This window comes from Pocillopora verrucosa, chromosome 1, assembly GCF_036669915.1.
Source record: "Pocillopora verrucosa isolate sample1 chromosome 1, ASM3666991v2, whole genome shotgun sequence".
Lineage (NCBI taxonomy): Eukaryota > Metazoa > Cnidaria > Anthozoa > Scleractinia > Pocilloporidae > Pocillopora > Pocillopora verrucosa.
Window position 1 is genome coordinate 3,711,457 of NC_089312.1, and position 18,335 is coordinate 3,729,791.

At 38.1% G+C, this 18,335-nt stretch overlaps 2 protein-coding genes across 2 annotated transcripts; one reads left to right on the forward strand and one right to left on the reverse strand.

Moving 5' to 3' along the window:
* Window positions 1–4,707: 4,707 nt before the first annotated feature.
* LOC131800203 (extracellular calcium-sensing receptor-like) lies at window positions 4,708–9,260 on the forward strand. Its single transcript, XM_059117897.2, has 2 exons — window positions 4,708–4,828; window positions 6,290–9,260. The coding sequence occupies exon 2, from the start codon at window positions 6,367–6,369 to the stop codon at window positions 9,010–9,012; it is 2,646 nt and encodes an 881-aa protein (XP_058973880.1). The 5' UTR covers window positions 4,708–4,828; window positions 6,290–6,366; the 3' UTR covers window positions 9,013–9,260.
* Window positions 9,261–15,910: 6,650 nt separating this feature from the next.
* Window positions 15,911–18,018, reverse strand: LOC131800183 (homeobox protein EMX1). The gene is made up of 3 exons (XM_059117876.2): window positions 17,938–18,018; window positions 17,465–17,808; window positions 15,911–17,024 (listed from the first exon to the last, which is right to left on the reverse strand). The coding sequence occupies exons 2-3, from the start codon at window positions 17,724–17,726 to the stop codon at window positions 16,717–16,719; spliced, it is 570 nt and encodes a 189-aa protein (XP_058973859.1). The 5' UTR covers window positions 17,727–17,808; window positions 17,938–18,018; the 3' UTR covers window positions 15,911–16,716.
* Window positions 18,019–18,335: the final 317 nt, after the last annotated feature.

Sequence of the window (18,335 nt, forward strand, 5' to 3'; positions counted from 1 at the left end):
TAAGAATCCCAAGAAAAAAATAAGGAAAAATTATGGATCAAACAGAAGCAACCAAAAATTATGAAACGATACGGTGCTGTGACGTTACTGAAAATTTCTTTTCTCTTTAATGAGATTTTTCTGTCTACAGAAGATCTCGTGCAAAGACCTTTTTTATTTTCACATAAAAAAATACTCAGTTGAGGATTTCTTAGTGATTTATCTCAGTTGTTTTTCCAAACCCATGGTAAATTTCGAGCACGGAGACTCAGTGCGCCCGGAATGCATTCCGGGAGTGGAACTTGCTCAATTTTCTGAGCCTGCGCGAGGCTAATAATTAAGTTACAAAAGTTAACTGCATCTCAAATTTGCATGCAATGGTTCTTGAATTAAATTTGACACCAGTCAAATTCGTGTTGGCTCGTTGATAAAAGGAGTATTCCTTATTTAAATATACACTTCTCTTGCAAAAAGTATGCATTCTTATTTTTTTTTATTATTTCTTCATCGATTATGTCTTTTTATTTACCGTTATTGCAATCACACTTGCGCGAGGTTTTGTACTGAACTTAAGGCTAAAGCACAGATCACCATGGGATATCCTTAGAGGATGTGGTTGACTGAAGGAATTTTTTTACATATCCACGTTCCTTACCTAGCTTTCTCGGTCGTAAAAGCAGAGCTACAACTGAAGCCTAACCTCTTAACTGCGTACAAAAAAATAGAACTGGAGAGATTTCCATGGCTGAATGCTCTTATATAACAGCGAAACCCTATCTCTTGAATTTAATTGTTTGCGTGGACTTCTAAGCTAGACAAAACAAGCTGTCTCTAGTATGGATGTTTCGGTTTCAGGAGGAAGTTGACTGAAAATCTCCATGGGATCACCACTTGCCCGATCTCTAAATATTCGCACCTTATCGGAATTGTGGCAATAATTCGGATGGTTTTCGCTAATTTTCACTATAGCTCGTAACTGATGCCAATGACCCTTCGTTTTCAATCGTGCATAGCTGTGAAATTTTTTTTCTGGATATTTCATGAGTAAAGGATGAACTTAAGCTCTTTCCGACAGCCTTGTGCCAGAAACTTCCGAAACACTGATTAGTTTCACAGTACTCTCTTACTGCTTTTAATTTATCAATGTTTGTTTATCTAATTTTTTTTCCGAAAGCCTTTCGCAAAAATCTTCCGAAACACTGGCTAATTTCACTGTGTTCTCTTATTGCTTTCAATTTAACAAGTAGAATTCTTAATTTTACAACTTTGACTTAACCGGATATCCTTACCCAAAGTAGTATTATTTCAACTTTGAAATACACTTCTTTTCCCGAAAGTTTTATCTGAATTTCCTTAATTCCTCAGATACAATTTGTATAGCAATCTTCAAACTGCACGAATCAACAAAAATAGCGATAACAAACGAAAAGAGATTGAAATAACCTCACAAAATTTCCTTCAAAGAAGTAATCTGAGCTACAAGGCGTGTTTATCGCATTTTATATACTTAAAAAATATTACTAAAAAAACATTCACGAGTATTAAAAACGATGTGAATTACACATTGTCGAAGCTTTAAGGCAAACTTCGTGTAAATCTCCTAAAATGGTAAAGAAATCAATTTTTTTTTCCCGTATAGTTACATCGGGTATAGCTCCAAATAGCACTGGTGATTTAATTCCTTATTTAACTCCCATGAGTAACATAGACAGAATTTCTCATTATAATATCAATAAAATATCAAGCACGCAAGTGATGAGAATAAAGAATTTTCGAGTAGACGGTAAGGAGAATTCTGACCACTGAGATCTTTGTAGTGAAGGGGTCAGTTAAAGTTAAACCCCAGGGCTAGATAATTTTGCTCCGTTACCGCTTGTTCCACCCACGAATCGTGAACAATTATCATGTTTTCAAGGTAGCTCCATAGGGTATTTGCTCAATGTTGGCGCGCGCGCCTTTTCTTAAAAAAAATTTATGTTTTTCAAAACGATTTTCGTTATTAGGCTAAGGCTCCAGGAAGGGAGGCGCTAGCCAGCGATAATTTGTCTTTGTCTTTGATTTTCTTCAGTTTTCTTCGGGTGAAATCTCACCAAATTTTCACAATTTTTGAAAATTGTCCTGCCGATCGTTTAAAAGTCGAAAAAAATTGGGTTTACAAAGGTACTTCTTCCCGCTATTTTCAATTTTGTGTTTTCTTCCTCTATCTCAACTTTGGTCTCATGAATTTTTTTTTTATCAACAAGCATTAGGAAGGACAAATATGTTTAACGGTCCAGCGAATCTTAGGAAATTTCACCGAAGGAAAAGCGATAAATTTTACTCGAACGATCCCTATTTTCGTTGTCGCAAAACATTACGTAATGGAATAGAAATTCGCCAAGATCGGTATCTCAGCAAGCGTGGACTTTCGAATCTGCCGCCTTTTGGCAGTCTTTCGCACGGTGTTTTCTTTTCTGTTGACCTCTTTTTCAGGCGAGAAGGCTTATGAATATTACGGGTGCAGTTGCTGGAAATCCTAGATTCAATCAGATAGAAACTGTAACACGTTAAACTGTTTTTTCACACACCTTTTCAGATAATAATCGTGCGATTGTATCGAGTCGCCATGTTTGTTTTGCATGTTGACTCTTTTCAGGCTCGTGCTTTGTTCGCACCCAGATCTCGCGCGGTCAAAAAACCCTGTGGAGCCACCTTATCGCTAACGCAAATATGGATGTTTCAGGCATAAACATAATTATTGCTGGAATAAATTACGTAGTGTCCAGTTTTTTAAATAGCAGAAAGCTACTAAGGAAGATTTCTAAGCGACATTGATGATGATGCCTTGAGCAAACAACTTTGAGAAAAATGCAAATGTGATAAAAACGAACGATTTTTTTGGATAGCTGTTTTTCTGTTTGCCCTGTAAATGTCACTTTCAATCAGAAAAAACACATTTAAACGAAAAGAAAAATTTACAAAGGCCCGTCTTTAAATTAATATAAGTAAGGCGCAAATGGATTTTTTACTACGAACTATTCAAAAGCTGACATGTTATTAATACCACTTCCCTTTGACAAAAATGGCAGCTGCGATATGTGCGAATCATAGTGTAATAATAGAGTGGATTTTAATTAAGAAGAGCAAATAAGAAATAAAACGTAGTTTAATCTGACAAACCCTCAAATACGTGAAAACTTTGGTTCGTTTTACATCGTTGAATAATAAGAAATTCCCGAGCCTGCGGTATCCTTTTCCTCAACTGGTATTGCTTCTTGTTTTCAAGTTAAAGGGAAGGGTAACAAGTCGAAAGGTAAGACATTGTTTCTCGTTGATCATAAAGACTGAGAAATCGAGTAACTTTCATCAGTAATGTATCATTCTTTTCGAGAATCAAATCACATACAGATTTTCTGACGGAAAGATTTCTTACAATCAGCTGGTTTTCTGACGGAAAGATTTCTTACAATCAGCTTTCAATCCAAATTACACGGTTCAAGATAATTTCATTTCATTTCCGTTTTCATAATATCAATATCGATATTTCGCATCTACAATCATCCGGGTTAACGTTCATCTCTTCGCAATCTCTAAAACGCATTTGATCCTTCACACAACACCGAACTGTGACCAGTTCAAAACCGCACGAAAGAAAAGGCAACGTTAAACTAACAAGAGATTTAAAATTTCCATAATTATTTTGATACCTAGCCGTAAATTGAGTAAAAACAAAATAAACTTCAACACTTGAAACTACGACAAACAGCATCAAAGAGACACAATGCAGCGACAAGAAATCTATTCCTTCACATTTTGATTAGATCCAAGAAAATCAAATTGTATGTTTATATTAATAGTCCGTTATAATTGATACCAACTTCCTCAAACTCAAGGGTCGGTGAGCTACGAAAGATGATGAATTTTTAGGTGTAGAACATCGAAAATTTTTAAGGCGCTCTGTCCAAATATTTGTATTACGGAAGAAGACGTTTTCGAACCGAAAAAAAGGTAGTAACCATACGGAAGAAAGTAATTTCTTTGTCTTCTGCCGGCACAGAGATTACATTATTGTTATCACTTCGAGGCCTAGCCAAGATTGAAGCAATTCGTTGGAAAATACATCCCAGGTGACAAAGGATTCTGGAGATAACTGAGGGGGTTAAAAATGTAGATGTGTTTAATAAAGGGCATGTAACTGCTTATTACCCATGCGATAATTTCAAAACGAAGTGCAAATTAACCCTGCTTTTACAGAAATGTTAACGACTCTGATAGACTACGACGAGACGTTTCTTTAACGTTAATATAAATTTCTCCTTCAGATGAACTAATTCGTCTGTATTGTAATTGAATCAAGGAACTCGCGGTCGAAACTCACTAGATCTTGTTTATTATTCCTACTCGAATTTTCGATCTCTAACTTTCACACCTTTCTTTTGTTGGAGTAACCTGTTTCGATCCAATTATAAACGGGCTTTTTCAGTTTCGCTGCACAAAGTCACGAGTCGAAACAAGTTCCTCTGGAAGATTTCTTCCCGTGATGTCACTTTCGTAAACAGTTACGAGATTAACGATATGTTAATGTGGCACTTGGTTGACACAGATGTAGATCATTCAAACATTCTCGTTCATTCCCCTTCTTTCCGGCTCAGTGTGAATCCCAGCTTGACTTGCGATAACCAAAGAACTTCCTGGAAAGAAAAAATATTGAAGATTGACAGTAATACAGTTTAACATCGACATCGACATCGAAGAGCAACACATATAGACGATCATTAATCAAAACAGGTTTGATTTTTCTACATACTGAAAAGGGAGTGACTTATCCACTAAGAGCAAGCGGGGGAAACATCACGGAATTAAAGCTGAGGTAAGACTTTACAGAGCTGGTCATTGTGGAACGTTCAACATGCATAAACGAGCATCTGACCGTGGAAAATTCCGCTTTTCGGTTTTAAACGCTATTACTCATTATACAGAATTTTCAAGGCATGTCAATGGATCGCTATGTTGAAAGAAAGAAAATTACTGAGTGACCCTTTCTGGATACTGTTCCACAAGAACAAAAGTCAATCGGAAAGATGCTGTCGATTCCGTTTTTTCCATACCTTTCGACTGTGTTTGTTTCTTAGCTCGAGTTATGGTTCCATCGAATCATGGCGTCGTCGCTCGCAGGAGGTTTTCTACAGTTAAAAATTTAGCGAGTCGGGAGTGACTGAGAGAATACTAGAGGCAAGGGCAAATTTCATCGTTCAAAAAGACATAGTTGAAAAAAAATCAACGAATTTCACCGCTAACGTGAGAACAAAAAGAAAGTTTTGTTTTGGTACATGAAATTTTCCTCTCATACAAAGTATACTCATGAAAAAAACATTCCAGAAAACGCAAATTAGACGAAGTAGCTCTTGGAAAACTGTTATTCTGGATGTAATGCGTCATGATAGGATTCAGCTAATCGTATCGCAAATGGAACGGAAGTGATCCGCTACCAAACACTTCGAATCTTTGCAATTCGGAAGAAAATAAACGATTAAGAAGATGTTGACTCCCTAAGCGCAACATTTCCATAACAAAGCATTCGGGACGTTTGATTTGCACGAGAAAAAAGAGTGGTTGGATAAGCTTTAAATTCCCACTTGTGTCAAACGACAACAACCCGGCAAAATCTACTTTAATATGGTGATTCAATCAAAATGTGAGAGGTCTGTTCCCTTCTGTTTTGATATTTAAATTTTGATATTCCGCAAGTTATATCTGGGTGTAAGCTAAGAGCTAGCGCTGAGATGAGATCATGGTCTAACCAGGCGTTGTGTAGAGGCTGTAAATAAATTTTCTTTTCTGGGTAGTATGGCAAAAAATTGGCCGCTTTTAGTACGCTGTCGATTGACCTTGACTAAGAAAAATAAAAAGATTTCAAAATTTCAGTTAAATATCGGCTAATTATCTATGACAGTTTTCTTCTCTTCTGTTTATTCAAGAAAGTGTATCACCTGCGCTTTAGTAAACTTGAATCATTGGACTCTATTTATAAAAGTTGAAGACCTCGATCGTCAATTTTGGAAGTCCTTTTCTCTGGGACACAAGGCATTCAAAGAAACTCTTTGAAGGAACCGCCATAATTAAGGGGTGCAAATGCTGAAAGCATCTTAAAAACGCATAGGTTAGCCCTAAAATCAACAGCAATCGGGCCTTTCTTTTGGAACAGCAGAACCCCCTGAAAAATAATAACTGTTCTTTCCTAAAGATAAACCCTTTAAATGCAAAAATGGTTGAATTCTGAGTGGAGATTGTAATGACCTTTTAACGTCATCATCATGTGTTTTTCACATAGGTCTCCAGTTATCAGCGGAAATCAATTTTCATCAAAGGCTTTTCAAGATCACTGATTTATCTAGGAACGATTACTCTATGCGCAAACAAATGGTCCGACTTCATCTGCTGTTGTTGTGGGTGACACTTCAGTTTGAACCAGGTATTAGCAACCCAAGGCGATTCTATCGACCCGGTAACGTAACACTGGGAGTCATCTTACCACTTCATGTGAAAAACCCGCAAGACAAATGCGGCGAGTTTTATGCATTTGGACTTGGTTACATCGAGGCAATCATGTTTGCCATCGACCACATCAACAACGACACCAACTTACTCCCGAACGTCACATTAGGATTTGACATTCGAGACTATTGCGACACACCCGTTTTAGCCATGGAGACGGCGAACGACTTCGTTAAAAGTAATTACTTGAATGATTTATTTGAGGGGCAAACGGAGTTAAAGATACTATTAGATAATCTAACGGCTCCCATATCAGCAGTCATTGCAACCGAGGATTCCAGCAGTAGCACTCTGGTTTCCAGCCTCCTTCAAGTGGCTGGGATACCAACAATAAGCCCGTTTGCGACCAGCGAGGAACTAAGTTCTCCTTACTATAGCACATTCTTTCGCACCATTCCCCCTGACGGAGAGCAGGCAAAAGCCATGGTGGATATTATAGAACATTACGGATGGACGTACATCGCAGCCGTCGTTATCGACCATTCGTACGGTCGATATGGGTTACGCGCTTTAGAGAGGGAAGCATACGACCGCAGGACGTTTTGCATCGCATTTTCTGAGTACTTAACGCATTCCGGATACAAAGGGAAAATAAAAGCGATAGTGAGAAAGCTCAAAGTGGCCAAAAATATCAAAGTGGTTGTCCTATGGAGCAACTACGAGCCTACCAAACGGTTCTTAGCAGAAGCGACCGCACAGGGATTGGAAGATCGAACGTTTCTAATTAGCGAAGCCATAGCAGTTTTAGAAGAGGTCCTACAAGAGAACTCTGCTATTCTCAAAGGAGCTTTGGGAATACGACCATATTTGTTCACAGATGAGCCGCTGGAGCAGCATCTTAGAGGAATGACGGTGAAAGGTACCAGATTAAGTGCTAATCCATGGTGGGAGGAGTTTTGGACAAACCACCTTAATTGCTCGTGGAAAACTGGCTCAAAAGATGCATGTGATGATGACGCAAAAGTAGACCAGGAGGCCTTTTCTAAAATACACAATGCCTTTATTCCTTATCTGACTGACGCTGTGTACGCCCTAGCTTATGCCATTGATTCAATATACAAATGCAAAGAGCCAAGTGGGCTGTCAGAGAAGGGAATATGTCCAAGCACACGATCTATCATCAAACCTAGAGACACCTTAAGGTACCTCAGGAATGTTACATTTGACGGAATCACGGGACGGATACAGTTTACAAAAAATGGCGATCCTTTCTCTTGTTCATACGACATCGTGAACTTTCAGAAACAAGGCCATCGATACGCAAATGTTAAAGTAGGGACATGGATCGGAGGAACACCCAATAAACTCACAATAAACAGCACACTAATCAAGTGGAGTGACCCGGAAGACACCGAGAACCCGGTGTCTGTATGCAGCCAAAGCTGTCCTCCAGGAACTAAGCAAACTGCGACTGTATCTTGCTGCTGGGAGTGTATTAAATGTCCAGTCGGTAGCATCAGCACAGAATATAGCTCCCAGAACTGCTCCCAATGTCCAGAGCAACATATGTCTAGCGAAGAAGGTACGGCATGCCTTCCCTTACCGGTTATTAACATTACATGGAGCGACACTTCAGCGGTGATATTCACAATTCTAACAGCGGTTGGCTTATTTGGGACATGCATGACTTTCGCTATTTTCCTAAAGAACCAGGACACCCCACTGGTAAAGGCTTCCAATCGAGAACTGAGCTTCTTTTTGTTGTTCACCATCGCATTGTGCTTTGTGCTGACTTTGCTTCATCTCACACAACCCAGTAAGGTTCTTTGCTGCATTGTGTATCCATGGAGATACTTCGTCAGCACCGCGTGTGTATCAGTCCTGTTCCTTAAGACAAACCGTTTAGTGCAAGCATTCCAAACGAAAATTATCCCAAACTGGTTCAGGCACTACGTCGTGGACCCCAGACGTCAATTTCTTGTAGTCATTCTCCTCAACATAGTCGAAGTTATCCTCACTGTCTTGTGGCTTGCAATAGATCCTCCACACGAACATCAGGAGGTACGACCACAAACACACGTCTTCCACACCTGCCTGCCATTCCGCACACGGGTCGGGATGATCCTAAGAGCCGTAATGTTCTCGTATTTCATTTTCCTTTCTCTAGTAGCCTCCATTTACGCCTTCAAAGCGAGGCACCTTCCCGAGAATTTCAACGAAGCCAGATACATCGGTTTCGCCATGTACGTTTTGCTGATATCCTGGTTCTCATTTTATCCAGTCGACTCGTCCTTGGAAGGATTTTACACCACCATAGTTGCATGTGCCACTGCCCTGGTCACCGCATATGGACTGCTGCTGTGTATTTTCGCTCCAAAACTCTTTGTTATTGTTCTGCATCCAGAGCAAAACACAAACGAGTTCATAAAAGCGGAAATTGGTAAGTTTACGACAAGCGTTTCGCAAATTAAAATGAGGGTCCAACCCGCCAGTGGAATCGAAAATGACTGTTGTTGCTCAGTGACTGATGAGCATTGTTGCGGTAAAACAAACCTTTGAAGGACTCAATGGACAGAGCGAAAAAGTGAACCGCAACGTTTGGTCGTGGCGTTTACTTAATAATAGCCTTAAATCAATCATAAGCAATTTAAAACAGGGAAGCTGTGGGTTTTTATTAATTCTGTCGATACTCAACGAAAGAGTTATGATCTTCGTGCCAAAGTTTGTATTACATATTCTTAACTATCAAAGGGCAACGGCTAAGATCATTCAAGTTCGTAAAGTAGTTTTGCCCAGACAAACATGGTACAAATTCTTCTGCATTGTTTTTATTTGTTTGCTTTACTGCGCTTTTCATCGCGATTTTTATTTACACTGGATACCTAAAAGATAAGTCTAGCTAACGAAGTCATTAATTACTCAGTCCTTTGACACCTGAGGGTAACTAGTAGCTCGTTTCTAACTAGGGTATTAATGCTGAATCAAGCATCAAGCTCATTCGAGTTAAAGAAATAATCGCAACCTTAAAGAACTCTTGATTAATACTACAAAAAGCAGAATTGTCAAATTAAACCAAGAGAAATGAAGAATTGATGTGATAAGTCTCGTATGCAGTGTAAATCATCCTTTTGTTTCTAAATGTACTGTAACATTTAATCGTTTCATTTGAACTTGTTCATTTTCGGCCGCACTCCCTTTTCGCAGTAATTAACGAACAGTTTCGCAGGTTAATTTGGGTTGATTTACACCCTGCATCAGTATCTATAGTCTCCATACTGTCCTATTTACATTTCCTAAGTTGCTGACAAGGAGAATTTGTTGAAAAATCAGGAGCTTCTTTGGCCTTCTGTTCTTTAGTTCTCGTGACCTTAATATTTGATCAAGAGGTGATGTTTTAATGAGAAATTAGATGCCAGTCACTCTTAGAGGTCAAAAGGGTTAACGTTTGATCGTTACTGAGTAAATATATGTAAAGAACCATTAATGTTATACGTAATTAATGATCCAATACTCCTTTTGGCCAGCAGTACTCCACGTCAAAAAATATAAGGACGTATGAACCAAATTCTACACTATAAAATTGCAAGATGCCGATACCTTTCACACCCTTCAGTTGGGACATATTATGAGTAACTTGGTCAACAATAAAACACCTTTATTTCTCTTTGAAAAAATGTATTTATGCTATGAACGGTAAAATGAATATATATATATTTTAATTTCCTTGTGATATTTTCAGTTCGCTAATGAGGGTGTAATACCAAATATCTTCACTTTTTCTTCTTTATTAGATGATAGCCATTTACCCCTTTCCCTGTACATTCATGAGTGCACCAAGTACGAAACATACACGAAACGACTTTGGTTTATAAATTTAAGACCAGTTTTACAGCACAGAATACCTTTCCGTTATCATTGCTTTGGGGTTTTACGATGCGTAATAATTTCGTTTGGTAAGGTATTCGGATTCCTCAATGTTTAAACACACTGTCAAATTCTGTAAGGTTCACGCAGAAACCACTACCGAAGTGTTTGTTGGCTCAACTGACTTCCCAGAATATACTCGTGAACGTATTAAGATGCTAAGTACCCAAAATTTGTTTTGTCTAGCTGATAACGTGAAATACTTCGCAGGCATTGGCGTTTTCGAATGGCTTTTAAAGGAACCTTGGAATGATATCATCGGCTTGTTTAAAGCTGGACATGTTGGGTTTCATGGGCCGGAATCGATAAAACAGTTGCTTGTAAGATACCAAACAGTCTCAGCCTGTCCGTGCATGGGTAAAGAAACAGCATGACAGCTAGGAGAAAGACAGGCATAAAAATATTTACATACCTCGAAGAATTATTCACACGGACCTCAAAACATTCGGAATGTGGAAGAAATTGGATTCAAGGTTATCGATTTGTGCGAATTCGTGATCTCCACAGTCATAACTGACCCGGAAGGTTTATCGGCACTACCCTCGATTATTCCGCAAAAACTTGGACGGCAAACGAAACCTTCACCAGATCGTTATGGTTTCGTTACAAATCCTTTAGTCACGGTAAAGATGGTCCAAGTGTTAAAACCAACGAGCTAGTCGGGAGACTCTTACTTCAAAAGTCTCAGGAATGATAGAGATAACTTCCAAGATAAAGAAAACTATTGCAAACTCGATAAAAGTGGAGCCAAAATCGAGTCAATTGCAGTAAAGGAAACTCGCAAGAGGGAAAATAATGTTAAATGAATGATCACTTAGTCGAAATAGTAATTAGGTTAGTAGCAGATCAAATTCACTCTTAAACCGTTACCTGACAATCATCTTAAGAGAAAAAATAGATGAATAAGACGTTCTTTGGCTCGCTTACTGCCGCTAATTTGGTTGAAGCCTCATTGTCGCTAACGAGACAGGGCCGATGAATAATAAACGCAAAAATCACACACCATTCTTCTTCCAATTTGAACTGTACGATTCTTCTCATTCAAGCAAATATGTTTCTTAAACTGCAGATGACAAATTCCCACTCACTCAAGTCTGGTGTTATGTGGAACTTGCGCCAAAAGGAGACACTAGCCCATAAGGTACCTATTGTGGCGACACATGATTACGTCGATGTCACAATGGCCCGCCATTTTCTTCAATAATGCGGGTTTGTCTTTCCCTTTCACAAAGAAAACTTCAACAAAGCTATGATTTGGTCGTTGAGTAAGAAACAAAAGGTGCGTGGGCCTCACTAAGATAAACACGTGGAAAGATTTAATTGTCACTTGTTTTTTGCATAATTGCCTTAACATTAAGTCTGCGTCAATTGGTTTTGTGGCACGCTTCAGGGGAGCTAAAAATTGACGATTTTTCTGTGTTCTTGCCCGTTGGATACCTTACAACTTTTAGCTAAAGAGACATACATTTCCCTTCATCAGCTAGGAATACTCGGAAGACACTAATGGATTTTGCTAATCCTTAAATTTGCTCGCTAATATCTTCGATGACCTTTTGCAAGAGAGGACAATTTACTATTTCGTGTGAAGCAAGGCGCAAATTAAATCTACATTTATGAGGACAATAACTTAGCACTTTTAAAGTCTGGTGGGCTGAGAGGAAATGACATTTGCCTTTGAAGAAAGCTTAAATCTCCATTTGTGACAAAAAGCGTGAAAAAATCCTTTCATAAATGTCGTTCGAGCGTGTCGCCGTGGCCGAAAAAAAAAGTATCGATATTTTTCTACAAGTTAAGTGAATGACAATGATCCTCGAAAACTCTCGTTTCTTTCATTTTGAGAATTAAATGATTTTTAATAGCAATCGATACTTCTTGTATCCAAAAGATGATGTTTTCCTCTTTTTTTTTGTTTTGCTTTTCATGCACTTTCGATCTGAGTTCTCTTGGATGACGGCAAGTGTTCCTCATGCATCACAAATAAAATGACAAAAATTCAATTAAAGAGTCGTTTGTATCTTTCCTTTTAACAGTTGGTTTAGTTAATTGTCTTGCTGTGTCAAAGTTGATTTTACTTCAGGAGCAATATGCTTAAGAGAAATTGTTTTCTCTGCCTTAAAGTTGCTGACACCTGAAAAGTTATTGCCCGCGGCAACAATTGCGCCTTCGTGAATATATCCTATTTACACTTGCATATACATTACACCTTTGATAACATGAAGAACTTAGAGTCGCCATAAAGAAATAGGATCACGAATAGGCTACTTTAAGCTAAAAGTTCAATGAAAACACCTCATCCGTTCAACTCTACAAATTATTCTACCCATAAACGAATGTTTTTCACATATTGTGAATTGGGACGCAACAATTACGTACCATGGTATTTTTTTTTGTTCAAAAATTGTAAATGCATCATAAATTGCAAAATTGTGAATAATCAATATATTTTAATGTAATACCGCTCATGATTTATATATTTTTAAGCTCGTTAAGACCAAATTTACGCTAATCTTTCATATTCAACTTCAGTTCTAACACATAATTTCTCGCTGAATTTCTCGTGGACATTGTGGTCTACAAGACCGACGTATATGCTTGCTCAACTGGCCAGATGTTGTAATCATCTTATATCCTTATGTTCGCCCCTCCGGTAACTTTATACTGATACAATCGATGTTTTTAATTCATTTTAACAATGATCTGCTTTAAAAACTTCTATCTTTTCTTTATCATAGAGTATTGGAGAATGTATCCTTGTCTTTTGTCATGATCAGGCTGTACAATTTTGTGCAAAAACAACATGATCACAGACAATCAAGAACTGTATTAGATTACGGACTAAAATTAATAATTGCCAACACTTTCACTATTTTTCTCGTGGGAAATACTCTTCTGCTCCGTGGCGGAAATTTCCCGACGCATTACGGCAACAATCGAAGTTACAACACCGGCTTCTGTAAAGTTGATACACGACAAAGCGCGCCCCTCATTTAACCACACCTTTACAGCTGATGAAGGCTTTCAAAGAGGAAATTTTACACAACTCGAATTAGTTAAACATTCAAATGTGCCAAGAGGATGGAAAGTGGTAATTCTCTGCGGTAATTATGGCACCTCTGGCCCACAAGCCTGAAATTTCCGGATGAAAGTAATAATTGTTTTTATTGAAGTCCATTTCGAGATTTGCCTCCCTGTTTGAACAACACGCTCTACAAATTTCCACAATCTTCTCCCTTATTCCTGAAGCGACTTGATATACTACTATCTCGACAACAAATCATTTCAGAATATTGCAATTTAACGATGAATTTAAAAGACTTGTTTGGAGAAAGCTTAAGAAAAAACATTGAGTCTTTTTGTTCTCGGAGTGAACAAGGCCGCAAAGCGTGTGCTAGAACACCATGTTACCATGACGATAAATGAATATTGTCAAATTGAGAATGATGGATGTCTTTGCCCCGAAGATTTGAGTGATTGTTTTGACTCATTGATGAGCGCTTGAAAATTTAGCTCTGGTAGTGCCTTTCTTGTTTGTATTTCTTAAGCCTTCCATGTTGCCACTTCGCTCAAATTCAGTCATGTTTTCGCACACGAAAAATTAAAGGTTTATCGTGGCTTGTGCAGCTTGAGAAGTCCTAAAAATCAATTATGCCTTATAATTTCTCAGAATTCCCGATACACCCCCCACTGGCTTGCACCATTAGGCAAGAATTCTCTCGTGAGAAAATTCTGAAGAATTGTCGGTTTCGCTTTCCTTCATACTTTCACCGTTTGGGAACAGTTCGCTTCATATGAAACCATCGACTATTTGAAGGGAACATATTGGTTTAATCGGCGATTAAGGAGTTTTCATAACGTAACCACCAATATCACATCAAGATCTATGTCATGTTCAGCTAGTGATAACCAATGCTTCGCTGTTCGTGTCCAATTAGCACTTAGAGCTGCGTGTTATAATCAGAGTCATCTCTACATACTGACTCAGTGCTGTCCCAAACACTGTGATATTTAAACCCCATTGCGAAAATGAATTTAGAAATTACCACATCAATAAATAACGAAGATTTACTATATCTAGCGGAGTCAAATATGCCTTAAATCTACAGCTGGTCAATTCGCTTTCTTGCTAATGTTATCTAACTTTCGTATTATAAATTCTTGTGCGATATTACCACAACATGTCTCACATAATGAGGACCTAGCATCTTCGATCAAAGGAGTTTAACCTTTAATTCAATTTCAAACAACCTACAGTAAACCAGCGTAAAAAAAACAACAACTTGCCAAATTCTATTTCTTGTATTAATTTACACCTCCAGTTATAGACATTCCACCTCCGGATTCTCTCTTTTTAATGTACGTGTGCATGTCGCGTTAGCCATAATTCAGTTAATTTCGATTTCAACGATGCTTTTCTTCGCCGTTACTTTATTCGAATAATCTCAGCCTTAAAGACAAGGTTCACCCGATTTTAGAGAAAAAAAAAAGGTCATTCGTTCAAGAAATGTAAGTTTGTGTTGCGTTTCCGCGCAGTAATGATAATTTGAAATTGATCACGAACAACAGGGAAAATGAATCCATTGAGTTCTATTTTTCAAATAGCTTCAACAGCAGTTCAATTTCCTATTTATCCCACGCAAGAGTTAATGACTCTCGACAGTTTTCTGTCGGCAACTAGCCAAATTTTCAATGAACACATCTAACATGATCTCTCTGTAAAATAAACTAAAAGCGAACACGAAGTTTCCTGTATACCGCATCGTAGTTAATCTGTAATCTGTACAGAAGTCATCTCTAACGGACATGGATTTTTCATTAACCCCTACATTAAGTCGATTTTATTTCCATTGCACGGAGGCAAAGGCCGTAAATTGCTTTTAAAGGCCAGATCAACAAGAATTAACCAAGAAATTACAGGTTCAGGGAGATTGGACCGTAAAAGCGTTGATTTCGACTGCGTAAACGAGTTTTAGGCGAGTTCATGGTATATTCCATCGTCAAAAACACAAATTGTAAACATACTTTACTCATTTTTAATTGTGTAAGTTAGATCGCTCGGCTATTCGTCTCTTTATGAAGGAAAGATGTGTCTTTGGAATTGCTGTGAAAGTGGGTTTTTAGAAGGAATGAATCTCCACTTTAGAAGAAAGTTGAGTTTTGATGGTCATGTGTTATTTAAAGAAAAAAATAACAGGTGGCAAAAACCAGAGGCTACAGCATATATAATATTTAGATTTAGGGTGCATAATTATACATCGAGAGCCCATGAAATCTTATTTTCGCAACTGGAACTCTCTCACTCGTGGTGCTTTATACAACTTTAACAAGTTACTTAAATACGTGAATGTGATTCAATTCGATTACGCCAGAAATTCTTCTATTATGGATGCTGCAAGAATGGCGTAAGAAACCCCCCCCTGAAATGTCTCGTTCTAGATGTTTCTGTAAGATGGTGTTCAAGCACATAAGGGACACTGATAGACAAAAACATCTACGGTTTTTAAGTTAATAACTTTTATTTCTTCTTCAATACTTTCTTTTTTTCTGCAAAGCCACTTCTGATTCATTTACAATCTTTATGTCCTGATAAAGGTCAGCAAATATATGTTACATACTGGTTATCTTGAAATTTATCTTTGTACAACTTTACACTAAGTGAATTTTCTTCTATATGGCTTTATAAATTGTATACACCTTTCAGTTTTCGCCTACTTGATCTCCTTAAATGCCGCTTTAAAAAAGATTGTACACTATTTGCACTCTTGTAGGCAAAGAATAGTTTGTACTGGCCTGTAACCTCATCCTCTGAGAAAAGCTGAGGTAAATGTTATTATGATTTTATAACAAGAAAGGTCCTCCAAACTAACAGGAATTAACAGAAATTAAAGGGAAGAAACTGAACGAAGAAAGTTCTCATCATTGCGAATTATCTCTACGAAGAATAAAAATACAAAGATGGATTTGAAGTCGACTAAAAAGATACTAATAAGATCCTAACATAAAACGAATTAACAGAGGTTCTTAGTAAGTAAGCACTTATCCTTGAGAAAAGAAGAAAAAATTTTGGTATCAGTAGAACCGCATTTCTTCGTGTGTGTGTCTTCAATGAAAGAGAAACTCTTTTTATTTCTTAAGTCAAGTTTAATATCTTACAAGTGAAATAAGAGTTCTGATCGGAATTGTTCTTTGGCGCCAGGGAGGATAATGGATTAATCCAGTAAGAAGAGATCACGTTCGATTAATTCTAAGTGCTAGGCTTTGGAATCGAACGTTTTGCGCCAAAGGCCGATGATAATTACCCGTGATTTCTACTTGTTCGTGAGAATTGTAATTTCCAGAAGATCAAACCAAATGTTCGTTTTCTTCCTTCTGCAGCTGACTGTTTATTCCATGGCATTCGCTGACACTTATGCCGGAGCTTTTAGCTTGTGAAGAAGCTTTTTCCTCAGCCTGTTGACGCTTCCATTTGGTCCTGCGATTCTGGAACCAGACCTTAATTTGCGTCTCGGAAAGACTCAAGAAAGACGCTAACTGCTTGCGTTCTGTGCCCACAATGTAGTGGTTCTTTTCGAAAGCGTTCTCTAGGTGAAGCAGTTGCGTTGGTGTAAAAGCTGTTCTGATCCTCTTCGGACGGCGACACGCCACAAATCCTGTAAAAATAAACGAAACAGTGTCAAAAAGATAAAACACGCGTTTTCAGATTTCACGCGGTTTCGTGCTCGTTCTTCCAGAAAGCAAATTAGTGTCTTTCTTTAGAGAAAGTGATAGAAAATTATCATTTACCAAAGTTAAACAAATTACAACCCTGCTGGAAAATGCTCTCTTATCTTCATCATGAGCGAAGTAGATAACTCATAATTGTATCTTACGAGAGAAGTCAAATGTTTTGGCAAAATTTGATATCAGTTTCCAAACTGTGAGGTTATCACTTTGAAGACAATAAACGGGATCGAAGTCTTTTTTCGGCGAACGACGCTAAAGTAGACAGTGGGTGGTAGAAACACTTGAAAAGCAAATCTCGCGGTCGCTAACTAATATCTAAGGAATTCATATTAAGAGCTAAAAGGAAAAGAGTCTGAAGACATCTTACCGCTATGCAGAGATCCGGCCGTGTAGCTACAGTTCAAGTCGTGGACGTAGCGATGACTTGACGCGCACGGATAGAACGAAAATGAGCCCGAGTTGTACGCAGAGAGGCTGTGAAGTGGGTGAGAATCAAATCGTACAGCCATCGGGTATTCTGTTTGGGATTTATAGCTCGCGTATGATTGTTGGTTAGAAGGCTGAAGAGCTGAGCTTGGCCGGTACATGGAGTTGATGAAAGACGACTGCGAACCTTCGTAAGCGTGCATCGTGCGTTAGAGATCTATCTGACTCTGGTATTTTTTAAGTTGTGGTTCGCGCTCCACCCAAGTTCAAGAAGAGTGACTTGTTCTAAGGAGCAATCCAATTATATATAGCTTACAATTTCATTATTATTACAATACATTGTTCCCATTTTCAATTAATGACTTGGAACTAATTAAAAGTATAAGCAGCCAAAAAATAAAAGCTGCCGGATACCTCATTGTAATGAAAACTGTGAAATTTAGAAATGAGCTTCGAGGTGAAGTTTCCAGCATCGAATAATAAACATTCGCCAATTTACGCCAGAACAAACATCTCATCACGATCAACAGCGCTTATGATCGGCTCATTTGCGAATTCCCTTTTATTGGCGTCTTTGCTCTATTAAGCCAATGATAGCTGGAAACAGCTGATGAAAATTTTAAAGTGGAAGAAAATACTTCTTTCAAAGAAATAAAATATAAACACCATATCGAAAATTGGCGCGGTGTTTCGCGCAAATTTTCCACTTAACCAAGTCAAGTATGAGACAGGTCAATCAGGCCAGAAACAAATTAACTTGCAGTTACGACGTATCCGGGATTTGTAGTGTGCGTAAACGTAATAAAGGTGTC

Bases quoted from the DNA above. Each gene is read 5' to 3' on its own strand.
- LOC131800203 (XM_059117897.2), top strand. From the start codon at position 6,367: ATGCGCAAACAAATGGTCCGACTTCATCTGCTGTTGTTGTGGGTGACA.
- LOC131800183 (XM_059117876.2), bottom strand. From the start codon at position 17,726: ATGCACGCTTACGAAGGTTCGCAGTCGTCTTTCATCAACTCCATGTAC. The intron at 17,025-17,464 runs GTAAGATGTCTT...TTATTTTTACAG, and splicing joins GGCCGGATCTCTGCATAGCG to GATTTGTGGCGTGTCGCCGT.